Here is a 23,352-nt window from a genome sequence, read left to right on the forward strand (position 1 = left end):
GCCGGACGGGTTGCCCGAGGTGAGAAGAGTCAACAGTGCAGCAGGTTTGTGTTTGGAGCTGTGCACATAAAACCCGGGCCCGTGGTCGCTAATTGGAAAAGCAAACGGGCGAAGGTGAGGAGAAGATCTATCGCCTGAACGCTGTCGCAAGTCAAGCGCTGATGGTGGTCTCTTCTCTTGTGTCGGAGGTGTGTTTTTGTTAGAGATTATATTAATTGTACGGCGCAGGCGATCATCAAGGCGACCACTGCCAGACAGTCTGGAAGCTGATAATACCTGATCTGAACCAACTACCACATCGCACCACCGATCCGCCTTTACCTGACAGAACCGGGCCGGATCTCCTCGTGCGCCATTATGGTCCTTCGAGCCGGATCTCTTGCGAACGCTTTCAACCTTTTTTTTTTGCGATCGTCCATCTTCACCGCGCGCTTCGTTGCGTAATTAGCGTTGCGTCCACGCTAAAGTGCACTTCTATTCTCCTATTGGTTTGCACGGCTCGTACCCGGGGTGGTGTTTGTTTTGCGCGTTCCTTCCAACCGAGGGCGTGGTTGGTCGCTTAGGTGCGTGCTCAAGTAGGTGGGTACAGCGTATCCACATTCGCACACCCGTCCCGGTTGCGTCGAGCGGCACCCTCCAAGTCAGATTGCGTTCTAACGCGCCCGTGTTCTCGTATCAGCTGCGCATGACTCAAACACTTTCGAAATACCCGCGTGAGTGACGTTTTATTTGCGTCGATGGTATGAGCAAATGTGTGCTTAAAAATAACACTTGCCTGTGTTCGATACGAGAAGCGTTGAGAAGGAAGGTTCTGCCCTTTTTTTTTGGTAGCTTAGTGCAATCGGTCATGCGAGCCGAATTTAAAAAATTTACTGATGATGACATTTCGGTGAACGATTGCTACATGTTGAAGGATTCGCGTTCCCAGATGAGAGCATGTGGAAATATATATAAATATATATTTTGTCTTCAATGCTTCCTTCGAACTTCTATGCCGCAATATTCATCTTTCATCGAAAAAATGTTCAGTTAGAGGCACTCTTTAGCTAAAATGTTTAACAAGTGTACCTAGAACCGGAAAGTTCTTGAAAATATCCTCGAGACTGTATCCCAGAATGCACATCCCAAGGCTCAAAAAACAAACAAACTTCAAACCAGTAGACGTCCCAACGTGCTGAAACTCCCAGTAGCGTAGCTGAAGGGGGGGCACGGCAAAATGCCCGCTGAGGTGTTTATCCACGCACCAACACACATAAACACATGCAAGCACACTTGATAGGTCATGTTTTGGCAGTCATCAGCCGCACCTCGAGTCGGACAAGCGTTTTCGAAATCAATTTCCCAACACGTCCACAGTTCCAACAACGACCGACAGACAGGCAGCTGACAGTTGGTGCAAAACTTCCAGCCTGCTTCCGGTTCGCTGACTCGGCTCGAGTGGATCTGGACTTTGGACGCTCTGCCGGTGTTGGTGTTTGGAACTGCTTTCTTGCTTCAATCCTTCGCTCCTTCTCTACATCTTTTATGGCTGTTGAACTACAGTCATTTGCAGCAGATTTTTGGATGTACATTTCGTACGGCCGAATGTCAGTGTTTAGGATCTAGAAGACATTAAATACTCTATCGTATTGCAGAACCTCTCCAGAGTATAACGGGAAGGAAATTGGAGATGCATTTGTTAGAGTTTCAAAATCTAATTTACAAAAAAAAAAACGATTAAATAATGAAACATTTTTGCTACTTTCGTTAGAATTATGTTGCAGTAGGTTCGAAAGCGCTATCGAATTTTGTTCCACCTCCTGTTCAGCCACAATCTGAAGCTATTCCCGCGATGTTCGTGAGCATGCTTTCACACTTAATCGGAAACAAGTAAAATAAACATACCAAAACGGACTGGACGAGCAGCCCCCGTATGTTCTAAGCCCTTCGAAACGGCCGCCACAAACGGGGAATCGGTTCAAACGGGAACACTGGAGAAAACAGGAAAACCCCCGTGGATGGAAGAAGAATTCCGTCAAGTTGGCCCTGGGGTAGGTGGTAGGGCCCGCTAGATAAGCTGGCAGCTGGCGGTGGAGGTACGGGACGGCCGGGCTTAACAACTTCACGCTGTTTGAGTAATGAAGAAGTCGGCTCCCGGGACCGCGGGGATTATCGTGTGCGCGAGTACGAGTGAAAGCGCACCGAAGCCCGTCGGTCACGTCGTGCCGCGACAGCGTAACAAATTCGAATCCCCGCCATTGTCATCGTCGTGTACGTCTGGGGCCTCTTCCCCTCCCGGGGGCCGGGATCGTTGCCGGGTGATCCAGGGGTTTTCAAGTTTTTGGAGCATTCACTTTTGCAGGAGAAATGCTATCGAAATGCTGAATGCTCTGCAAAACAAATTCGAGCAGTTCGAGAGCTCGCTGGAGGTCTCGTAATCCCGACAGCTTCCTTGCAGGAGATACTACTCTAGAGTCTCGCAGTGTTTAGCGGGTAAATACGTCCCAGAATTGTTATTCACTGTCGATATATACAGGTATTTCGCTTAGGAATTAGAGTCCTTCTTCGGAATTATCGCAACACAAAAAACCTTGCATCAGCTATAAATAATGCCTACACACATCTATCTTCATTAAACTCCATTCCAATTCCACACTAAAATCGATTGTGGAGAAGAAATTCTTGGACCTTGGATTTTCGCTTTTCCTCAATACCACACAAGACAGTTTTGCAAAGTTCTTACTTCTGAGAGCTCCAGTGGAGCTGCATATGAGCCCCGATAACAGCTCACTGACAACTTCGTCTAACGTTACCAAGGGCCTGCGATTGTCGAACCCTGCTATCTCGCGGGCGCAATCCGCCCGAAGGCACGAAGGCACGTAGATCACGCCCCTGGGCGTAAGTAGGCTTAATCAGATAATTATAATTGATCATAAAACTCGCTCCCCTTTTGCGCAGCCGGGAACCCGTGATCGCGGGAGAGCCGACCCGGGGCCACCCGGGGACGTCCAGAGGCGTTGCGCCTTTGTCGCTTCTTCTTCCTCTCACTTTGGAGCTTCAAATGCTAAACGTGTCTCGCGACCCCGTTTGTGCTCCCATTATTTTTTCTCTCTCTATTTCTTCACCACTTTTACCACGTGACGCGTTCTATTTCGTTCGCTGCTCTGAACTCTTTTTGTATACTGTTCGTTTCTTATTACTATTAAGCCTTTTGCTCCAATTATGTCCCATGATGGTTGGCTTTTTTTTTTTAATGTAAGCCATACCCCTTTTTTCAATCGTTACGGTGACAGTGAAAAACGGAAGAGCGAAAAGCAAAAACAAAAAAAAACAATGGCCCTACGAAACGATCGACGCTACGCGCTTCAGCCACCGGAACCGATGCGGCGGAGTGTTAATGAATGTATCGGTCCCTGCTAATCGCGTGAGAAATCGGCATGCATGACGAGCGCAGGAAATGGAGCCACCGCGTCGTGTGTTCTTTCGCCCAGGGCCTGAGATCTTAATACTGGCCACCTGCTGCTGCTGCTGCTGCACAAGCCTCAGCTCGATCCTTACGCTTGTGATTTGTTCCGCCAAGCGTGGTTTGATGTGCTTCTCTCTTCTTGTGTGTGTGTCCATTTTCCCGGGCATTTGTTTCCCAAGCAATAATTGCTTTGAAAACGGTGCTAGTAATTTCGCAATAATTCTGACACGTTTTTTTACTGGTTATCCTTTTGAGTATTGCCATAATAATGTTATTCAAATATCACATTACTGTCAGCAAATGGAGCTCGATGGAATGATTGATAATCTCGATACAATAATAATTATTTTAAAAAAAAAACTCCCACTTCCATGTGTGCACGAGAACAACACCAGAACCCACATGAAAGCACAATATTTCATTACAATCATTCACAACTTGTATGATACGCAATGCACAACAAAACAACACAACAAAGCAGCAACTCTACAACGAAGTAATGCATCAATCGCCCCCGAAAGATAGCATTGCAAAGGGATGCTTTCATGGGGAAGCTCGATCATTAAAATCACTGTTTTTTTTTTCAACCACCATGAGTTTATGAGTGTCGAACTGGGCGAATGAAAATGGAAATGATGGGTGGTGGGAAAATTGAACATAATTTTCATTGCCTCGTTTGATGAATGTGGGCATGAACCGAGCAAAGGAAAATTATTTAAATTAATGAGCTAGTGCGTGTGAAAGAGTCTTTATTAATAAAATAGCATTTGATAGTGTATCAAGTTCGCGAACGAGTTTTGCAATTTATATGTGATGGAAAATATTCACTTGCCACGGATGAAATCGATATTTATTTCATTAAGTTTGGTGGGATTTTCCATCCCTCAAAAGCGAATGAAAACTGATTTTAAACAGTTTTAAGCGTAAAGTGTTTTTGCCCCCCCCCAGCGCTCTTTACTTTTGACAAAATTCCCTTTTAATCCCACCAACTTTTGACAGAGCAATTCTGAACCCAAAACCGCTGGTTTACGCGCGCGGTGGTAAAAGTTTTTCATACTTTCCCGCTGCTACGTTCGTCCATTTTGGGCTGCTGTGTTTGTTTTGTTTTTTTTTTCGTTTTTTCGCGCGCTCTCTCTCTCTTTTTCATTCGAAAAGGCAACCAACCAAATTTTCATGCACCAAATTTTGGCGATAACAATTTAGCGTCTGTGTTGATGGTTTCTTTTTTTTTTTAATTCCTGCAACTGCTAGAGGAAAGCGGCTTTTCCAACCCGTTCGGGGTGATTTGTTCTAGCTCCCCCAGCGGCAGGCAGGAAGGAAAATGAAATGCTGGGGTAAAGCAAGCTCAGCAGCAAAGCAAGGGGCATCCTAACCAAACAAACAAACAAACGAACGAAACAAACAACATCTTGGAGGGTGCGGGAAAACGATTTTCGTGGCAAATGAAGCCGTTCGATCGCGTGCGTTTTTTTTTTTTGTTTTTGTTTTGCTGTTTAAAGTTACGGTTTGAAGGTACGCTGCGCGTGTATCGGAATTTCCCGCACGGCATGTGGCTGGCCCTTCCTGTACACTAAGCACACACACACACACACACACACACACACACACACACACACACACACACACACACACACACACACACACACACACACACACACACACACACACACACACACACACACACACACACACACACACACACACACACACACACACACACACACACACACACACACACACACACACACACACACACACACACACACACACACACACACACACACACACACACACACACACACACACCAGGTTGTGTGCTTTGATTTGTGGAAATCTGAGTGCCGAGAAAGATACGGCGTACGGGCGGAAGCGGAACGAGCTCAAAATTAATTTCATTTGAAATAATAATTTTATTGCTTCACTCTCATACCTTCACTCTCGTACCTGGTGCGGAAAGGAGTGGTGGGAAAATCCTTTCCCCGGATTCTTTTCGCGTTTGCGTCCGCGCTCTCTTCACGGTTCGGGGCTGCCGAGCTGCGCTTCCATTTCGCATTCCACGCTACATGCTGCGATGCTTCAAACAAACCAATTTCAATCACCTCTTCCGGAAGCGCTTTGTTCGATTTCGTTCGCTTTGATTTTTCAACGCCCCCGTGTTTGGTCCCCCTTTTCCCGCTCCCGACGGCGGACTGTGGCGGCCTGATGGGTGAGCGTTTCTTTGACTTAAGCCGCACCATTGAACCGTACCGAAGCATGAAATTGTGTGCACGGATGGGGGGAGTACGGTGAATGGAGCAGGCAGCATCACCCAACCGCGGGTGACTTGCTGCCAGTAACCGGGGTCGGGCTCTTTCATGTAAGCGTTTGTGCTGCGGCATTTTGGGACATTTAAAGAGCAAAGGAGAAAAAGAGATATAGAAAAAAAGAGCGAGAGAGAGAGAGATAGTGGAGAGAAGCGGGAGGAAGCAGCGAGACCGTTCTGCAATATTTTCTCGCATAATCTAATCAGTGTCATCGCGTCACGTCGACGCATCTTTTGCACCGATTCTGCACCCCTGCTCACGGAAAGATCTACTCGAACATTACCGACCAGGGAGGTCATTGTACTGATGTGTGTATGTGTGTGACAGAGGGTAGGTTCGTTGTCTTTGCTAGTTTCCGGACTTAGTGCGTGTGGCCGGGCGAATCTAGCCGGCCGGGACGATTCTCCGTAAGCTAGAGCCCGTTGCACTGGCTTCAGGTTACAGACACGAGCGCAGCAACTTTAGCTGTCGCCCGATGCGTGTGGCGGCGTGCGACACCTCATCCGATACTGGCCGGGAGCGGCTGAACAGCGCAAGCGATCCGGCTTAGTCACGGTTGCACGGGTGCGCACACACGGCACGCACGGTAGTTTGATCTACCATTTCACTCGACGAAAAGGCTCCAGCAGACCGAGTAGTGCTGTGTTTTTTTAGATGAATGTAACGCAACATTCCATAAAGTGTTGTTACTTTGAAACAAAGCCTGAATTCAATCCAATTCATTTTATTAAGAACTCAAACAAGATTAATAGTAGTTTGAAAATAATAAACTATTAAAATGAACAAGTAAAATCAAATAACTACATGATACATAAGAAAGTTAATGCAAAAATGATTAGAAAATCCAAAAAATTTAAAAAGGAATCGAAACGAGATGACATAATGTATAATAAACGAGTAATACCGGAGACAGCAAAACAAACACGTCAAAAAGACAGGACGTTCTTGCAAATACATATATAAGAAGTATTAAGTCGATGAGCAAATAAGTGACAAACATGGTTTTGATTGTTCAACCATATTTAAGATTAGTAAGTTTAGACAAAAAATACTCTAAAACAGCGGTCGGCAAAGTCTGGCCCGCCGCAACATTCTATCCGGCCCGCGAAAGATTGGAAGAAACTATTCGTTTACAAATTACTGAAGATCTTTTTGCGCAATATTTTATACTATCGTACTCTTTACCGTTTAATACTATGCACGATGGAATGACGGACCGTTTAGTATGTTCAAACTCGTAGCATTTGATGAAAAAATGCATTTTTTCGGCTGGCTGTAGAAAAACAACTAAGAGAGATAATTACACGATTAATTATCAAGATAATTTTTAAGCTCACTTGCACAAACAAATCTAAGACTTAGCGAGTTTCCTTTCGTAAGTTATCCACAATTTTTGCCATGGTGGACGAAGACATTCGATTTAAGTTTTCCCTGGGCCACAGGTGACCGATGTTGGACCAGTTTGCGGACTAGGGTTTCAGATCGAAATCCTGCCGAAATTCACTCGAAATGATCGCATTGAGTTTTGACGAGATTGTTTGCCGCTGCGAAGCCAGTGGATGCGATTTATAATTCCTGATCTGTTTACTCATGTTTCTCAGGTACTGTTGCACTATTTGGCCGGTTGCATCGATCTCCCGGCCCACGTAACGCAGTAATGTAGCCACTTGTACCTCTATCTTCATTTTTAGCTTCTTTTGTAAACTCAATAATGAACCTGAGCTTTCTTTCGATGCTTTGATTGTTGCCTAATAGTGCCAAGATGTTGGCGACCTAAATGCCGAAACTGGCTTATACGAACGTTTATAAACTTCCGCACGGAGTCCATTTGAGACGCTACAGGCTTATTTGTCACAAACACTTTTATTTAGATAAGAGACACCTAAGTTTGGTTGCAATAAATTTATTTAAAGTTTTGCATGCGACACTGCGATGGGAGAGGATTTGACTTCGTCAACGCAATACATGCAATACAAAGTTTTAGATGTGGTGAAATAGCTCCAAACATTTTTCGTGCGGCAATATTTTTTCTACTATTTATTCTCCTTAAATTCATTTAAATTAGCTGGTTTCTTTTTTATCTATTTTAGAGATATTTTCGATCGTATTTGAAAGCAAAATTGAAAATAAAAGAAACCCTGTTGTTTTAATGAGTTTTTTGTTTTTTCTTCAGAAATCAGTTATCAATTTAATTGACAGGGCATTACTTGCCCATAATCCTACGTATGGCGGCGCGGTCTATTCTGAGATTGAACCCATGACGGGCATGTTGTTAAGTCGTACGAGTTGACGACTGTACTACGAGACCGGCTAAATGAACCGGTAAATGACCGGAATGAACAGTAGTTAAGTTATTTATGATAGTGTGAAATGTTCTCTGGCTTTTAAGCAAGGGTTTAAAAGTTAAATGGGGCCATTCCGTTACTTGGAGACCGAAAAAAATGTGAAACATTATTCATAAATCCTTAGGATTTCATAACGAAATTCATATCTTTTTTGATTTTCTAAATGACCACATAACTACGCAATTATTGGTTTTTTAGCTTAATTGTTATAAAATGATTTTTTTATTCAAATTCATTGCCTTTTGGCTATATTTACGTATTTTTAAAAGTTTTTTACGATAGCGCCATTATAGGTACACCAAACAGGCATGTTCCTATAGTGGTCATAGTTATAAAATCAATAAAAACACGTCATCTTAGATTTTTTCGAGGATATTTTTGACATTTCGTACTATTTTTACTAAAATAAGTAAACAGAAATGAGTTTTCTGTTGGTAATTTATCAAAAAAGGCAAAAATTTGCTTATTTGGATGAATGAAAAATTGACTTTAAATCAAGCACACTCTTCCGGGTGTGGGTTGACGATAGGTGTGATGCAGTACTTTAGTCAATAGTTGCATCAATCATCAAAATTTATGCATCAACATTTATATTTTTTTTTTTCGGTCAAATTACGCAAGAAATCAATATTATGGCAGTAATCCTTGCTATTCATACAAAAACAGCCTCCAAACTAAGTTTCATCGATATTATACACCGTTTTTGATGCATCTTGATTGAGTACGCTTCAGTTGCTTGGTTTCCGGAGCAAGTCACTAGAATTGAGAGGCTTGAGAGGATCCAGCGAAAATTTACCCGGGTAGCTATTAAGCGGCTTCCGTGGAGACATAACGACGTGCTACCAGCTTATCATACGAGGTGTCAGTTGTTAGGGCTTGAAACTTTGGAAAAGAGAAGAATGGTTGCCCAAGGAATTTTTATGTTCAAACTATTAACTGGAAGAATCGATGCACCTCTATTGCTAAGTCATGTAAATTTGTATGTCCCTACTAGACCTTTAAGAACTCGACAATTTTTAATAACTGACTTTCGTTATCGCCTTTTCTGTGCTAGGGATCCGTTGTTATTAATGTCCAAGAATTTTAATTTATTTTCAAATTTTGTAGACCTGTCCTTTAGTGTACCGAAATGTACTAGCGTCATTCGAGATTGCATTACGTCTAATTTTAGGAACACATAGTTTATAAGACATTAGTTTTAATTGTGTATGTAGGCCATGGAGGCTCGATACTCTATAATAAATAAATAAATAAATAAACATCTTTGTTTACCACCACTATAGGAACACAATACGACGACTATAGGAACCATACCACCATTATAGGTACAACGAAGCAGTCACAAAAATATGTATTTTTTCGTAAAATTGATGTGTTTCATGGTAAAAATAGTTGTGATTGCGAAGATAAGACATATTCCAATTGCTTTGTGTTAAAATATTCAGAAATTGTCCTTCCTGACACTTTTAATCCATTAAAATGCATCGGTACCACTACAAATTGCACCACTATTGGTACATTTACCCCAATGTAGTAATTTAAGTGCAATAATAAAAACATGCATTTTTCTCGCCCGCGGCTCTCGATCATTAACTCAATTTGGCCCTTTGCCTCCCAAAGTTTGCCAACCGCTGCTCTAACATATATGTATTAAAATCTAGAAAAAGAAATATGTAAGCCATATCAAAGATGAAAAAATAATGTTGTTGAACAAAAGAGCTTATTAGCACCATAGTAAATATCTAAAACAGATAAATACATTAGGTTTTCCCCATACTCCAAACTGACTTCCATTGCGCATCTTTACCGCTAGTACTAAACGTTCTTTTACCCTGCCAGAATTACCCTTATCGTCTTTTGCTCCTTCTCTCCATAATCGCCAAAGGAGCATAATCTCTTTTGATGCACAATTCCTACCGGGAATGCCCGACTGGCGGCGTACCTATACACACACACACACACCGTGCGCCCTAGGCGTGTCCGTTCGGATTACTACTGTTTCGGTCGCAAGTGCACACACACACCCTCCTCCTCCCCCCCCCCCCCGACGAGCGACGTGTGCAAGATGTCGCCCCGCACACTTGGTACCGGTGGACAGGGACCAGTGCCCCGGCCGGCAGTGATTTATGAGCTCCCGCCCGAGCTGGTTATTAATATATATCGCGTTTTGTGTGTTTGTTTCTGGTCGGTTGCAACTTGCCACCTCCCCCTCCCCCACGAACCCTTTTCCGGGAGCGAAAGAATACAGCAAAAAAAAAAACGAGATCTTGCCCTTTGCTTTCCTTCGCGTGCTCCCTTCTGTATGTACTCGCGTCGCTGCTTCCACCGAAGATGTGGAAGAATTTTTTTTCTCGGTTTTTTTACACCCCCTAATCCCCGCTCCCCTTGCAACGCTGCCCCTTGCACGCAACGGTGTGGCTCTCAGTGCAGCAAAACGTTAACGACGCGCATCCGGAAAGATGTCAAGTTACTGGCCCGTCGGTAAAGTTGAAGAGCGAAACGTGAGCCCCCGTGCGCCTCGGACTTTTGCGGCAAAAGGGGCCAAGGGAGGGTGACGAATTATAGACTGCGCGCGGCGTGTGAGAAGCGTGCGAGCCGCGCATTGTCCAGGGCGCATTCCGTACGCGAAACATTAGTGCGGCCCATCCATCCATCCATCAGGCGACGGTAACATTAATCCAGCCACCAGCTGACGCCGCCGCCCGGTGGACGCACCCTTGTTTTTTTTTTTTTCACTGGGCGGGCGTTAAGTCAAGGATGCGCATCGTACTGTCGTCTGCCATTAGGCTCAACGTGCCCGACCAAAAGCAGCATGGCCGAGGAAAACAGTGGACATTGGGCTTGGTGAAGTGAGAATGCAGTTGCAGTGAGAAGTTAACTTGCATTATAACAACAAGAATGAAAAGAATCTGTATTTAGAAGAAAAAAGGAGAAAATAGGTTCAACAACTAGATAAATTGAGATTGAAACAGTAAAAAAGATGTACAAAGGAATAAAAAAAGGAAACTATAGAAGCACAAAGATGCTCTGAGAAGGGTTAAATAAAAACAGAAAAGAGAAGAATTTGCTAATAAATACAACATTTAAGTAAGACAAACAAAAGATAACATTTCAAAGCACAAATTAAGGAATTTGATGAAATCCACAAATAAACAAAAAAAAAACACAATACTGCACGAGAATAGAAGAATTGGAAAGGAGTAGTCAACAAGAAAATGTAATATAAAATTAAAAAGAATGTGAATGTGCAAAAGGATATACAAAACAACATAATGTAACAACTAAACCAATCAAGTATTCTAGCCATTTTTACGACAAACAGATGCCAGCAGATAGTTCCACTGTGCTCTGGGAAACTGCTCCACTTGTCCGCTACCATGACGTCATTCCGGGCTCGTCCAGGCCAGTCCGAACCACATTCCGCACACGTCGCACACGGGTCTAATTATTGTAATTACTGCAACAATATCTAATTCGCACCTTCCGTACCGCGACCAAGCATGGCCCCCGAAGATCTAGCCGGCAATTACGCATCGTACCCCGGCCCGGCGAACGTCTGCCACGGCTGAAACTGGAGCTTATGATAAATTATTTCCCAATCCATCGGAGTCTTTTTTTTCTGAATCTGAATCTGATGATCCGGTTTACCCGATCCGTCTGAGATGAGTCGTCGCACCGATGATTCGGAGCGGCGCAGGGTCCGATGAACTCGCCCCGTCGCCCAGCCGAAACAGTGGACGCGATTGTTTTGCTTGCCGGTCTGGCCGGACAGCATAAAAATCGCGTAATGCGCGAGACGGCGGCGATGACGACCATATGGAGTCGTTGGTGTCGGGCTGGAGGTGATAATATATGGTCCCATTGCCGTCCCGCCGTGGCTTGGGCACGCACCCCGAGGGCCGAAAAACCTTCCCTCAGGGTTGAGCAAGTAAAGCGGGAGCGGGTGGGATGTAAATCGAAGTCTGTTACCGTTCCGGGACAACCACAGAACAGAGCTGTGCTGAACAGCTGCTTCAATGCGTTGGGTATGCTTGCCTTCTCGAGCAAAAAGGCAAAGCAACTTCTAACAATGAAGATCTTTGACGGATATGAGGCTTAAAATTTACTGCTAATTGCATCCACATGTAGCTGGCGTAGTGCGGAGTCGTCAACAGTCTTCCAGAGCTTGTTTGTTGGGTTTTCTCTTCATTGTTTAATGTCATCATCCGTCCAACGGGCATTACTCTGTGTAGCTCCCGCAGTAATTGCGCACTTGGGGGACTTGGACGCACGACCAACATCTCCAAGTACGGGCGGCCGCCCTATTTCCCAAACCTTGAACGCCGTGCAGTGAATCATCTAACGGCTCCAACGATCGGAAGTACCTTCCAGCAGCACATTCAACACAAAACTGTGCAGATAATAGTAAGCCCGGGAACCAGAAAGGGGGGGTAAGATCAGAGCGATTGATCTGCTCCCACCTTTCGTTCGCCGCGTGGGACAGTGGCGCTCTCGCCATAATTGCCGTCCCGTCGTCCACTTCCAAACGGGCCTTTGTAAACCAAAACCTCCAACTGTGCGGCAGAGCCACGAATGACTTGCAAGCGGGAATCTCCTCCACTCAATTGGAGCGATCAAAACGGAAGTAAAGTCATTCCAACGTTCGTCGTCCCGGTGAAGCAACGTCCTCACTTGTGATGGACTCCCGTCATCGTGCCATTTTGCTGCGTCTTACGTTTTCCAAACCGAACCGACAGGCGAACCGAGGGGCAACGACGGCGCGCTTTGTCAATCTCCTTCGCGTTCTTAATTGCTTCTAGTGTCGCGATTTAATTGATTATCTGATCGTAATGATGTACCGGTTGGGAAGGAAAAATTTAATAATGGAACTCAAGAGGAACCTTTTTTTTCTTTTCTTTTTTTGTTTTGTTTTGCCCTCCTCCTTTTGCTCAAGATATCCCGCATGTCCTCACTTCCCACCCTCTCCCCGCCACACTACATGCGTCTACACGAGTGGCTTTCTCGAGGTCTTGTCGGTTTTGCGGTTGCCGTTCGTCGTCTGTGCTGCGAAGCCGTTTGGCCGTTGGCTCGCTTACCCTTGGCGGGGTTTTGTTTTGTTCTTTTTTTTTTCTTTCCTTGTTTTTGTTATTGTTGTTTTTGCTTTGTTTGGCGAGGGCTTTCGGCAGCCCCTCTCGCATGGGGTTTTTTTTTTCGCGAACCAGTAAGTGCAACTCTCCAGAGATTTGTGTTCGGTGTTCCCCCGGCTGCTCGGCTTCCGAAGGACGGTTTGTTTCGAAGTTTACTGTGGTTGTGTGTGTGTGTGTGTGTGTGAGTGTTTTTTTTTATTCACTCCCTCCCGCGGCTCAACAAAGCAGAGAAAACTCATCAAAACAATGCTTGAGGCGTACCGCTGTGACCGGGTGTACCGGAGGGCCCCGAGACAGAACCGGAAAGAATGTGGAAGAGCGGCCGCGCCAAGCCAGTGTCCAGCAGCCGCCGGCGGGAGCAAAAACGCGCCCTAATAGCGGCCGGAGCCGGCCTAAAAGGGTGAAGGGACGAAAGGTGCCCTCTCCCCCCCCCCCACCCCCCCGGAGAACGGCAGCAGGCAGGAAAGAGACTGCACGACGACACGAGATAAAACAACAATCGAAATGATAGACAGCATCTTGATTGAATCAGAAAACTAGTTAATCACGGGGCGAATCATGTCCGGTGGCGCGCATGGGAGGCAATGGATCGTCGTCGTCCCTCCCGAGGCATTCGGGGCATTCGTCGGGGATTGCCACAAGGGTGGACAGACCGCTGACGCATCGACCGGACCGGTGCATCGAGCCCGATAGCCCAAGATCCCCTTAAACAGGCATCGGCAGCGCTGCCAATTGGGTTTGCGGTTTTGGGTTTGCCTTCTTTTTTCTTCCTCATTCCTCTCCCGCCCATCGAGAGGGTACGAACGGCGAAGCAGCAAACGACGGCTAGTGTCAGGCTCACTTGCGGGGAAGTTTCGAGTAAGTCCCCGACAAGGACGGTCGGCTGCGTCAGTTGAGCGGGAGGACACATCAACTGCCGACGCTCGCCTGCCGCTTGATGGATGCCTGCCGCCCCATCCTAATGATAGCCAATTCGAGTACCACCGGGTCCACCGGAGCTCCCGAAGGGCGAGCGATCGAGGGGCAGCTGACATCGCAAAAGCCCGAACGGCCCAAAGCCTCCCGGAGGCCAAAGCGCAGACGTGTACGTGTTCTAGCAGGCTCCCGCTTCCCCCCCCCCTTCCCCCCCCTTGTTTCATGGTGGTGACGCGCAAACCTGCGCGGCCCTATACAGCCAGGCCCTATTATTTAATGAGATTATAATTACCTTCGCCAGGCAGGCCGCGCGACAGCGGTTGATAGTAGCGTCGTCGGTTGAGGTTGATGAAGTTGAGGCTGACACCGTCTCCTTTGTGGACGCTGTCGCTGCGCTGCTCCCTGTCAATCGGTAGCTGTCAGTTGGTAGTGATGATGCCGCCACCGCCCGCCCCCCGACCGCGGCCAGCGTCACCGCGAGCAGTGTCAGCGCGAACGGCCGCCCAGCCCACCGTGTGTCCCGGACTGGCGCCATATCTTTCGCTGGAACGTGGCGTGTGTGTGTCGGTGTGTTGGGTATGCTTGAACTTTTCTAGCCTTTCCCCCCCGTTCCCCTCCTTGTTCTACTGTTCCGTGCGTCTGCTTGCCCTCTTGCTGGAGCTCACATCGCACTGTGGCTGTACATTTCCACCGGGTTCCTCGCCTCGTTCGACAGCTGTCGATTAGTTGCACTGGGGTCCGTTGTTTTTTCCCGCTTTTGTTTTTCGTTGAACGTCGGGAAAATTCGCCCCTCTTTCGCACTGGAATGGAAGATAACGGGGAGAAAAAAAAAGCGGAGCAAGTGAGAGGGGTGATGTGAAAATTTTAATTGACTGCGCATCGCGATGAAGCGCAAAAACAAAACGCAAACAAACAAGGAAATGGCCAGCCAAACGCAACCCAAAACGAGCACTCCGGCGACAGTGTCATCAATGTCAGGAGATAAAAATAAAACATCCTTAAAACTGGGAGCAGCGTGACCTCGGTCAGAAAGTGTGGCTGGGTTGGTGGCGGGTGAAGGTCGAGGGCGGTCCCACCGCCACCGTCACACCAGCCAAGGTTTCGGAATGTCCGTAATGCGACAAAAACAAACCACAAAAGCACATGGCAACAAACAAACAGATTCGCCAAACCCCTGAAAGGGTGGATGAAGAGAGAGAAAGAGAGAGCGAAAAAGAGATAGAGAATGAGAGAGAGAGAGAAGGAACGAAGAAGGAATGGACATATTTTGAAAGGCTGCTTAATTATTTAATTGCATCATTTTTCATCGGAGCTCGTCCCCGGGGCCTGCATTGCAATGCAGTGAAGCTGGGTATGTGTGCGAGTGAAGGGGAAGAGATGAAATGAAAGAGAAAAGCGAAGCATGGCAAGTGTTGATTGTGAAGGCTTTTAGCCAAAACAAAAACAACAACAGCAAAAACCCCAAAAAAAAAGTTGTGGGGCCATAGTTTGGGGCACAAACACACTCAGGGACAGGATGTTTGGTGCGTGTAAGTGTGAAAGTGGAAGAATCCTTTGGCGTAGCATCATTATTCCTTCCGAGTACCTTACTTGTAACTGTCCATCTTGCTGCTCAAAGTTGCCAAAATTGCGTTTTTTTGGCTGGTTGTGTTTGTCGGACGCTTCCCAAATCCCTACAGCCACTCATCAAGCAACTCGCACACACACACACACACGCGCGCAGGTTCATTTCTGCCTGCGAAAAAGTCCTGAACCGCACCCGGGCGCCCGGGTTTGGGCTCGGATTTCCAATCCCCGTTGCGCCTGTTTGACGCTCGCAAAACAAAACGTTCCGAACGAGCGAGCGAGTGAGTGACGCGGGTTGATTGTGAGGGCGGACGCGCGAGCGAAACAATTCCGGTGCCTGAGTGACGACGAGTGGTGGCGGAATGGTGAGTGAGCATCCTGGGATGAGAGGGCCGTAATGAAGCTGGCTCGGGTCTCTCTATCGCACGGCCGTAAAGTTAGCGTCGCGTACTCTTTTTAGCCTTTTCTCACTCTCTCTCTCTCTCTCTCCCGCTCTCGCGCGCTTAATCTCATATCGTGGAAAGCCACGAGATGGACGAACCAAAACAAAACCAAACTGTATAAGCAAAAAAAAAACAACGCTTCTTCAAACAAACATCGCGAGCGAAACTAACCATGGGAAACTGTCTCGGAGTAGAATAGTTTGGGCGTGAGTACTTAATGGAATAATGTTCAATGTGATTTGATAACTGGTTATTGTTTGATTTTTTTTATTTACTTATTTACCTGCAGTTTAAATTTCACTATGATGAGCTATCACACATGCACACAACTCACTAGCAAATATGGTCGCACACTAAGAAAACAAAACAACAAAACAACCATCGAATGCACCCTGCAGAGCACACGCACGTGCTGGCCGCGTAGGCCGTTCAGTCGCGGCAGTAAGAGAAAAGTCGCCTTTTGACCCTTCCGCGGACCCCACCCCACGCTCCTCAGCAACAACAAGCGGGCACGAAACGGGCCTTACGAAAACGCGTCCGGAGCAACAAACCTTTCGGTCGGAACTGAGCGCACACCTTCCGGCGCGTTCGGTTTCGGCGTGTACGCGAGCCGTGCTCCCGAAGTTTTTCGGCCACCCACCGTTGCCCACAAGCCCCCATCCTTCTTCCCCTCTCTCCGCCCACTGTGCCTGTGTTTCTCGTTCCAGCCTATCCCGCCGATGGAGCATGTTATCGGAACGCAGCTTGTATGCTGCGGGCGAAATTGTCGGCGAAAAGCGCAGCGCGGGGAGGGAAGGACACAGAAAAGCAACAACCGGAGTGCCGAAAACAAAAATCAGGCTCAAAACTGCTTCACTCACGACCGCTCCCACAGCGGTCGGGAAGAGCAAATCCGTCGCTGCGGCGGCTCGCTGTGTCAGTATGAGCGAGACGAGGCATCGGCGGATGCTGGGCAACTTTTCTTTTTTTGTTTTATCGAAAACGGGCGCTCACGCTCGCTCTTTCGTGGGAGCACGTTCGGGCGCGCTTTCTCTCTCGCTTTCCACGTGAGCTCGCTTGTGGCAGACGTTCGACGGGAACGCGAGCGAGCGCTGCACTTTTCTCGCACGTGTTTGGAACTCACGCTCTTTTTTGAGGGCACTCACGCTCCCTCTCGCACTGTTTTGTGTTTTACGTTTCTTGCCGATTTTATTCTTGCTCTTTGTTGTGGAGCGTGCAAGATACGGAAGGGAGGAACTCACTCAGAAATATTCGAGCTGTTGCTGCTCGAATGCAATGCTGTGGTTCCTAAAAGCATTATGGGAAGAAGCATTTAGTGAGATTTTCGCGATGTTGAAGGATTGAATATTATTTCCCAATCATAAATATAATTACTGCTGCTAAGCTTGGCTCAAAAATAATGTTTTAAATTGGAAGAAGCCTTAGAAATGGGATAGAGAACGTCTTACTCCCTCAAACATAACCAAAGAAGCTGGTTCAAAGTTCCAAAACCCTCCACGAATACGAAAAGAGCGAAAAAAAACGACCTTCTACTACCCCACGCGAGCCACCGAATGAAACTCTCTTGCATGAACAGAAGAAATAAATTAACCATAAGTAGATTTCATTGTTCTAACTTGTGCTTAGCACTCGCACGTTTCTGTACTTCACGTCACAAGCCACCTCAAAAACATCTTAGAACCACCCCATCTTGGTGCTTTGCATTAGAAGGCTTTCGTTTGCTGGAATTTCTCTCCGACGCTCTTGGCACTGTACTCTTGGGCGGTTTCGTTCGCGGCAACCCCCTTCTGAACTGCACGCGAAGAATTGAGAAGGCGACGGAAATCATGTTTTTCTTCCGCGATCGCCTCCCTCCGGCTTCGGAAGCTGTTTGATGAGAATTACCATCCCCCGTTGGCTTTGCTTTGGTAGGCAGTAATGGGTCGCAGCGGAAGCGTTCTCGGGATGGAATGCTGAGCTTGTTGCATAGCAGACGCTCCACTTACGAGCGCGAGTCGATCCGAGTCTTTTAAGCCAGCTCACCGTGCTCGGGAGTGGGCCTTGCAGCAGACCACGGTGCATATAAATCGTTCCGCCAGCACTAGGGCCTCGATGATTTCGGTGCCGAGTTGTCGTCAAAAATGGTGCGGAACCGGCGAGCTTTGCAGGAAGCAAGCCAAAATGGCTGGGGTAGCACCATCATCAGCAACCATCATCTGCAGCAAGCTCCCGGTACGACCATGCAATAGATAGTTTATGAGCGATTGCACACATTGCCTATCAACTGGAGTCGACAGGATCAGCGCGCGTTTTCTTTTTGCGGTCCTGTCGCTACCGTCTCGAAATGTCCCGAAATGCCACGATTCGCATCGAATGGGAGGAGTTGCTTTGCTTCCACCCTGCGCCACTCCGGAGGGCATCAAGATTTCGTTTCAAGAACAACTCCTGCCGGCTGATTGCCATCTCATACAGTATCGGGACAGGTCCCTGCACTACGGCAAACTTCCAACGTCGAACGGTCTTTGGACTGGTGCAGCCGAGCTGCAATCGAAATGGGCCACCGCCATGTCCGGCTTGGCTCATATCGAATGTCCGGGAGTGTACTCCTCAACTCAACATGCGCATATACACACATTTGGGGGTTCGTTTGTGATCAAATATTCTCTTTCATCACACCTAAAACCTAATCTTGTTGCCACGCCAGGCCAGAGTGTACGGACGAGAGACCCGGCTCGGAGCAAACTTTATCCCATTTTGGGGCCCGGGAGGGAAGGGGAGGGTGGGAGGATGGCTGCACATTAGCATAGCTAATGCCCGGACGACCATTCTGCTGCTTTGCTGAGCCGGTTCCAATGACTGGTGAAGGTTTTCGGGTGAGCATTACCGATTTTTACCCTAGCTCCCTGGACTGGACAGGAGACAGCAACCGTTCGGGACGGTGCTCTGCCGGTTGCCGGTGCAGGACGGTATGCTCCGGTACTCGGTATCGATTTGACACCGCCACCAAGGGCGGCCGAGCAACCTGTGCATCGTGGCAGATGATGAGCGGAGTCTAGTTAAGGGTGAGCCAGTGTGGGAGCCCGTATGAGCTCAGCAATTGAGCAACTGTAATACGGCTTGAGGTGTATAGTTTACAGAAAGAGATGACTGTGTACTCCTAGATTTAATGTACATTTATTAACATTTTCAATAAAACAGTACAAGTAGCATATCAAGAGCCGCTTAGAAATTATTTTGATCGCCTAAAAATGTGTTATTTACTACTGATTTATACTTTAAAATTTGCTTTTCTTTGACATGTTATTCTATTCATGACTTCAACGACGAGATTTTTTAGTTCCGTTGCTGAGTTGCTGAAATTCTACGTTAAAAGATTTAAATATTACATACTATGTTTTGGAGGAAGCAACAATCACTCAGATAGCATCTAGTTATGAAAGCTACAAGAAAACATGAAACAGTGACAGTGATAGTATACAAATATCAAGGAACATAAAGACAATAAGCAAAAGAATGAGTATTCAACAAATTTTATTAAAAAATCATAAGCTGAAAAAAATGTGATAAAGGTAAATAAAACGTACAAAAGTGAGTTTCAGCAAGAAATAAAAGAAACAATAGATAAAAAAAATAGAACAGTCCAAGCGAATAGATAAAGCGTTCACAATACAAAATATTAAGAAACGCTTAAAAACATTGAACGCCAGTTAACGGCTAGATCGTGCACTCTAGCTGATCGTCTCAAACACTCCAAAGACAGAGATGATTGATTCCTTCCAAAATATGTTTGACCACACGAAAGACTAACCTTTTCCTCGTCCTCTCTCCCCTCCCTGCTACTCCACATGCAACAATCATTTAAATTCTAATGAAGCTCTTCAGTATTTGCGCCTGGTAGATGCGTAGAACCACCCGACCGACCAGGCATGTAGGTTCAATTTGCGTGCTTCCTCCGGTCGTGATTCATTAGCGATCGAGGCGATTGTTTCGCTCAACGCCCGTCCACCAGTACCTGTGGCTCTCAACGTGTGGCACGGAGGAAAGTACGCCCGTCCGCAAGCTATTTTCCGCTCGCCCCGTAAGTGATGTTCCGTGACCGGTTCATTCGCGACTCGGACTCCACGCTTTGCCCCGATGATGGATGGATCGGGCGTCGGGTGTTGAGTGTTGGAGTGCCATCATTAGTGTGGGTCCAGGGGTCACGAACCGTTTTGTGTCTGCGTCTCGAGCTGCTTCGAACGATCCGCTCCCTGCCCCCAGTGGATTGGATTATTTATTCAAAAAGGACCTCCACTCACTGCGGCGGCCGGCGTCCTTCAGGATCGGATTGTATTTTCATGCTCACCGCCTTAACTTTCCTTCGTCGTTGGCCCATCCGTCGCTCGGAGCGTTACCATTCTGAGCGGGAGCTTTTTTTTTCTGCTACAGCTTTGCAAACGTTTGTCCTACTCCTTCCCAGAATCTACTGCACAGTGTCACGCCGCTTTCATCCCAGGTCCTTTCGGAAGTAAGAATCAGCAAATCGTTCCCGTTGCCCAACAAAAAATGGAACCCAGACAAACGTTTCGCCCAACAAAAAAAGAAGCACAACCTGTCCTTCAGCTTTAGGACGGATGAATCACGCACTCACACAGGCGGCCAGCCAGCTCAGACGAAAAAAGGATGCAACCCAACTTGACCTTCCTCGGTTTGGGGGCCTTCCCGTGACTAGTTTATGATAAGGGTTAAGGGAGGGCGTTTTTTCCCCGAGTTTGCTTCTCCGGTATCCTTCATCATATCACCTTCCCGCGCTTTGGGGATTTATATTCCTTTTTTTTTTGCACGCTGACAAGAGCTGTCGAAGCTTGTTCGCGCCGGGCGAACATTGGTCCCATGCTGCGGCGCGGGATGAAAATCGAAAGCGCCGGAAGGCCGCCTCGGAGCGCAATGCAGACGGGAAGAAAGCAGCAAACTTCCGCTTAATTAGGCCCGGAACCGGTGCGGGACACTGTGTCACGGTGCTGACAGTTGCGATGAAGTTTTTTTTTTTGTGCGTGCATGTGTATCGGTGCTCGATTCTTTGCTTTGTTTGCTATGCAGATTTTGTGTGAGTGTATGTGTGTGTGTTTTTTTTTAGGGTGAAAAGTTGCGTCCCAAGAAAAAGGATCGTGGGAACGGAATGATTAAGTAAGCGTCGCTGTTTTCTTTTCACAAAGGGTTACTGTAACTGCCATCGCTCAGGCATTGGAGCCAACATGCTGACAGGAATGGAGCTTTGAGATTTTAAAGGATGCCTTTTTGAAGGACTTGCACAAACAAGAGCAACAAAAAAGATCCATTGAAAGGTTACACAACGACTCTGCGAGGATGAGGTGTGCATGCTAAAAACAGTTTTTGTTTTCTGAAACCTGAACTTTTTCCTAATGTGGCGCTAGAAATTGATGTCGGTCGTAGAAGTAGCTTTAAAATCTGAACTCGTCCCGCACAAGCTACAGCATTTGCCATTGTCTAGATATCATCCTAGGACATCTATCCATAACTCTGGTAACAATATTTGTTGCTGACGACTTCAATATATTTCTTCCTGTGTCCTCTACTGATGATTGTCAATCGCTTCAGACTTTTTTTTTAAATTTCATCTTGGTACTCGGTTAGTGCTTTGTCCCCCTAAATATTGTGTTGTCTCTTTTGGTCGTGTTACCAGAAAAAAATATTGGCACTACTTTCTTGGTCAAGCTCAGATAATTAGAAAGTCTTCAATTAAGGACCTTGGTGTTAGGCTCTATAACGCCCTCATGTTCAATGACCAGATTAACCAAGTCGTTGCTAAAGCAAACAAAGCGCTGGGACTCATAATTCGTCTTGCCTCTGAGCTGAGAGATCCGCTATGCCTGAAGGCACTGTACTGTTGCTGGGTTCGATCTATATTGGATCACGCTAGTGTTGTGTGGACCCCGGCTGGAGGTGCCGCTTTGCAGAGACTAGAGAGAGTGCAAAGGAAGTTTAAGCGTATCGCAATACGCAGATTTCTGCACGGATATAATGCACCTGTGTCCTCTTATTCTCTCCGTCTGTCGTATGTTGGGCTTGATGGAAATCAAATCCGGACATTCACACGCGCAGTCTTACTTCATCGCCAGCCTCCTGACCTCTAATATCGATGCTATTTCGCTCCTCAGCTCTATTCTTCTTTACATTCATTCTCGTCGTCTTCGCGACAGACCTCCCATTTTTATCCCCTCCCGCTGTTCTGTTTTTGGTCAGAAAGATCAATTTTTGAGCGCATGAAGCTCATGATATGTCCAGTTTTCGCTCTCCTCTTTCTGAGTTCTTGTCTATATCATCAATCTCGAATCCTTAACATTTCCTTTTTCCTTAGTTTGTAAGATATATTATGGTGAAACCCTAGGCGACTGACAATCTGAAATAGATACTATTAATAATAACAATAATAAAATCCAATACTCCAAACATATCCTTACATCATGAATATTCTAGCTATATCTTAGGGCTAAATCCTAATATCTGCCTTTGTTTCAAGCCCATATCCTAGTTTGTAGATTTGTATTGAGTCCAAAGTTTAGATTCTTTTGGCTTGACATTTTCAAAAACATTTGAATTGGATCATTCCGGATTTGCGATGATCCTTTTGAAGATCAAAAGTTGTCTCGAAAATCCTGATATTGATGACTTCAAATTGCTACAACACACCCACTTCCCACATCTTTGTGATGCTAATGCTACATCTTACAGTGAGATTTTTCAGATATTAAAGGATGCCTTTTCAAGGCAATAACAATAGCCGCAATAGCCATTAGAAGGTTACTGTTCTGAATCTTGAACTTGCGCTCTGAAGCTGCCATAGAAACTGGAGGTGTAGGTGTAGTATTAATAAATGTTCTTGTCCCACGCAGGATCTATCGCTTACACATGTCTAGATATCATTCATGAACATCTATCAATAATTCTGGTCTTAATATCTGATGTTCAATACAGACTGTTACATCGATCGCGAATTTCTTTGCAGTTTCCTAGAGACAAGACCTAAGTTGTTGTTCAATAGCTTTGATGTTTTCAAACCGTTTGAACGGGTTTATTTCCAACCTCGTTGAGCCAGTTTTGTATAAAATCCTCATATTGATCACCATAAACTCCAACCTTAAACGCACTTCCCATAGCATTCCACTGCACCATGCCGTGCACCCTCCAGTAACATTCCACGCAGAAACAAAAGGGTCACTGATCGTGCCA

General features: G+C 46.3%; 1 protein-coding gene across 1 annotated transcript in view; it reads right to left on the reverse strand.

Moving 5' to 3' along the window:
• The window catches only part of LOC120906683 (transmembrane protein fend-like), a 66,973-nt gene extending 50,278 nt beyond the window's left edge, over positions 1-16,695 (reverse strand). The window contains exons 1-2 of the mRNA XM_040318538.1: positions 16,427-16,695; positions 14,427-14,934 (exon numbers count right to left, since the gene is read on the reverse strand). Of these exons, the coding sequence (XP_040174472.1) occupies positions 14,427-14,669 (243 nt within the window). The 5' untranslated portion in view covers positions 14,670-14,934; positions 16,427-16,695. The remainder of the gene's footprint in view (positions 1-14,426; positions 14,935-16,426) is intronic.
• Between the last annotated feature and the right edge of the window lie 6,657 nt (positions 16,696-23,352).

Source organism: Anopheles arabiensis, chromosome X, assembly GCF_016920715.1.
Source record: "Anopheles arabiensis isolate DONGOLA chromosome X, AaraD3, whole genome shotgun sequence".
Lineage (NCBI taxonomy): Eukaryota > Metazoa > Arthropoda > Insecta > Diptera > Culicidae > Anopheles > Anopheles arabiensis.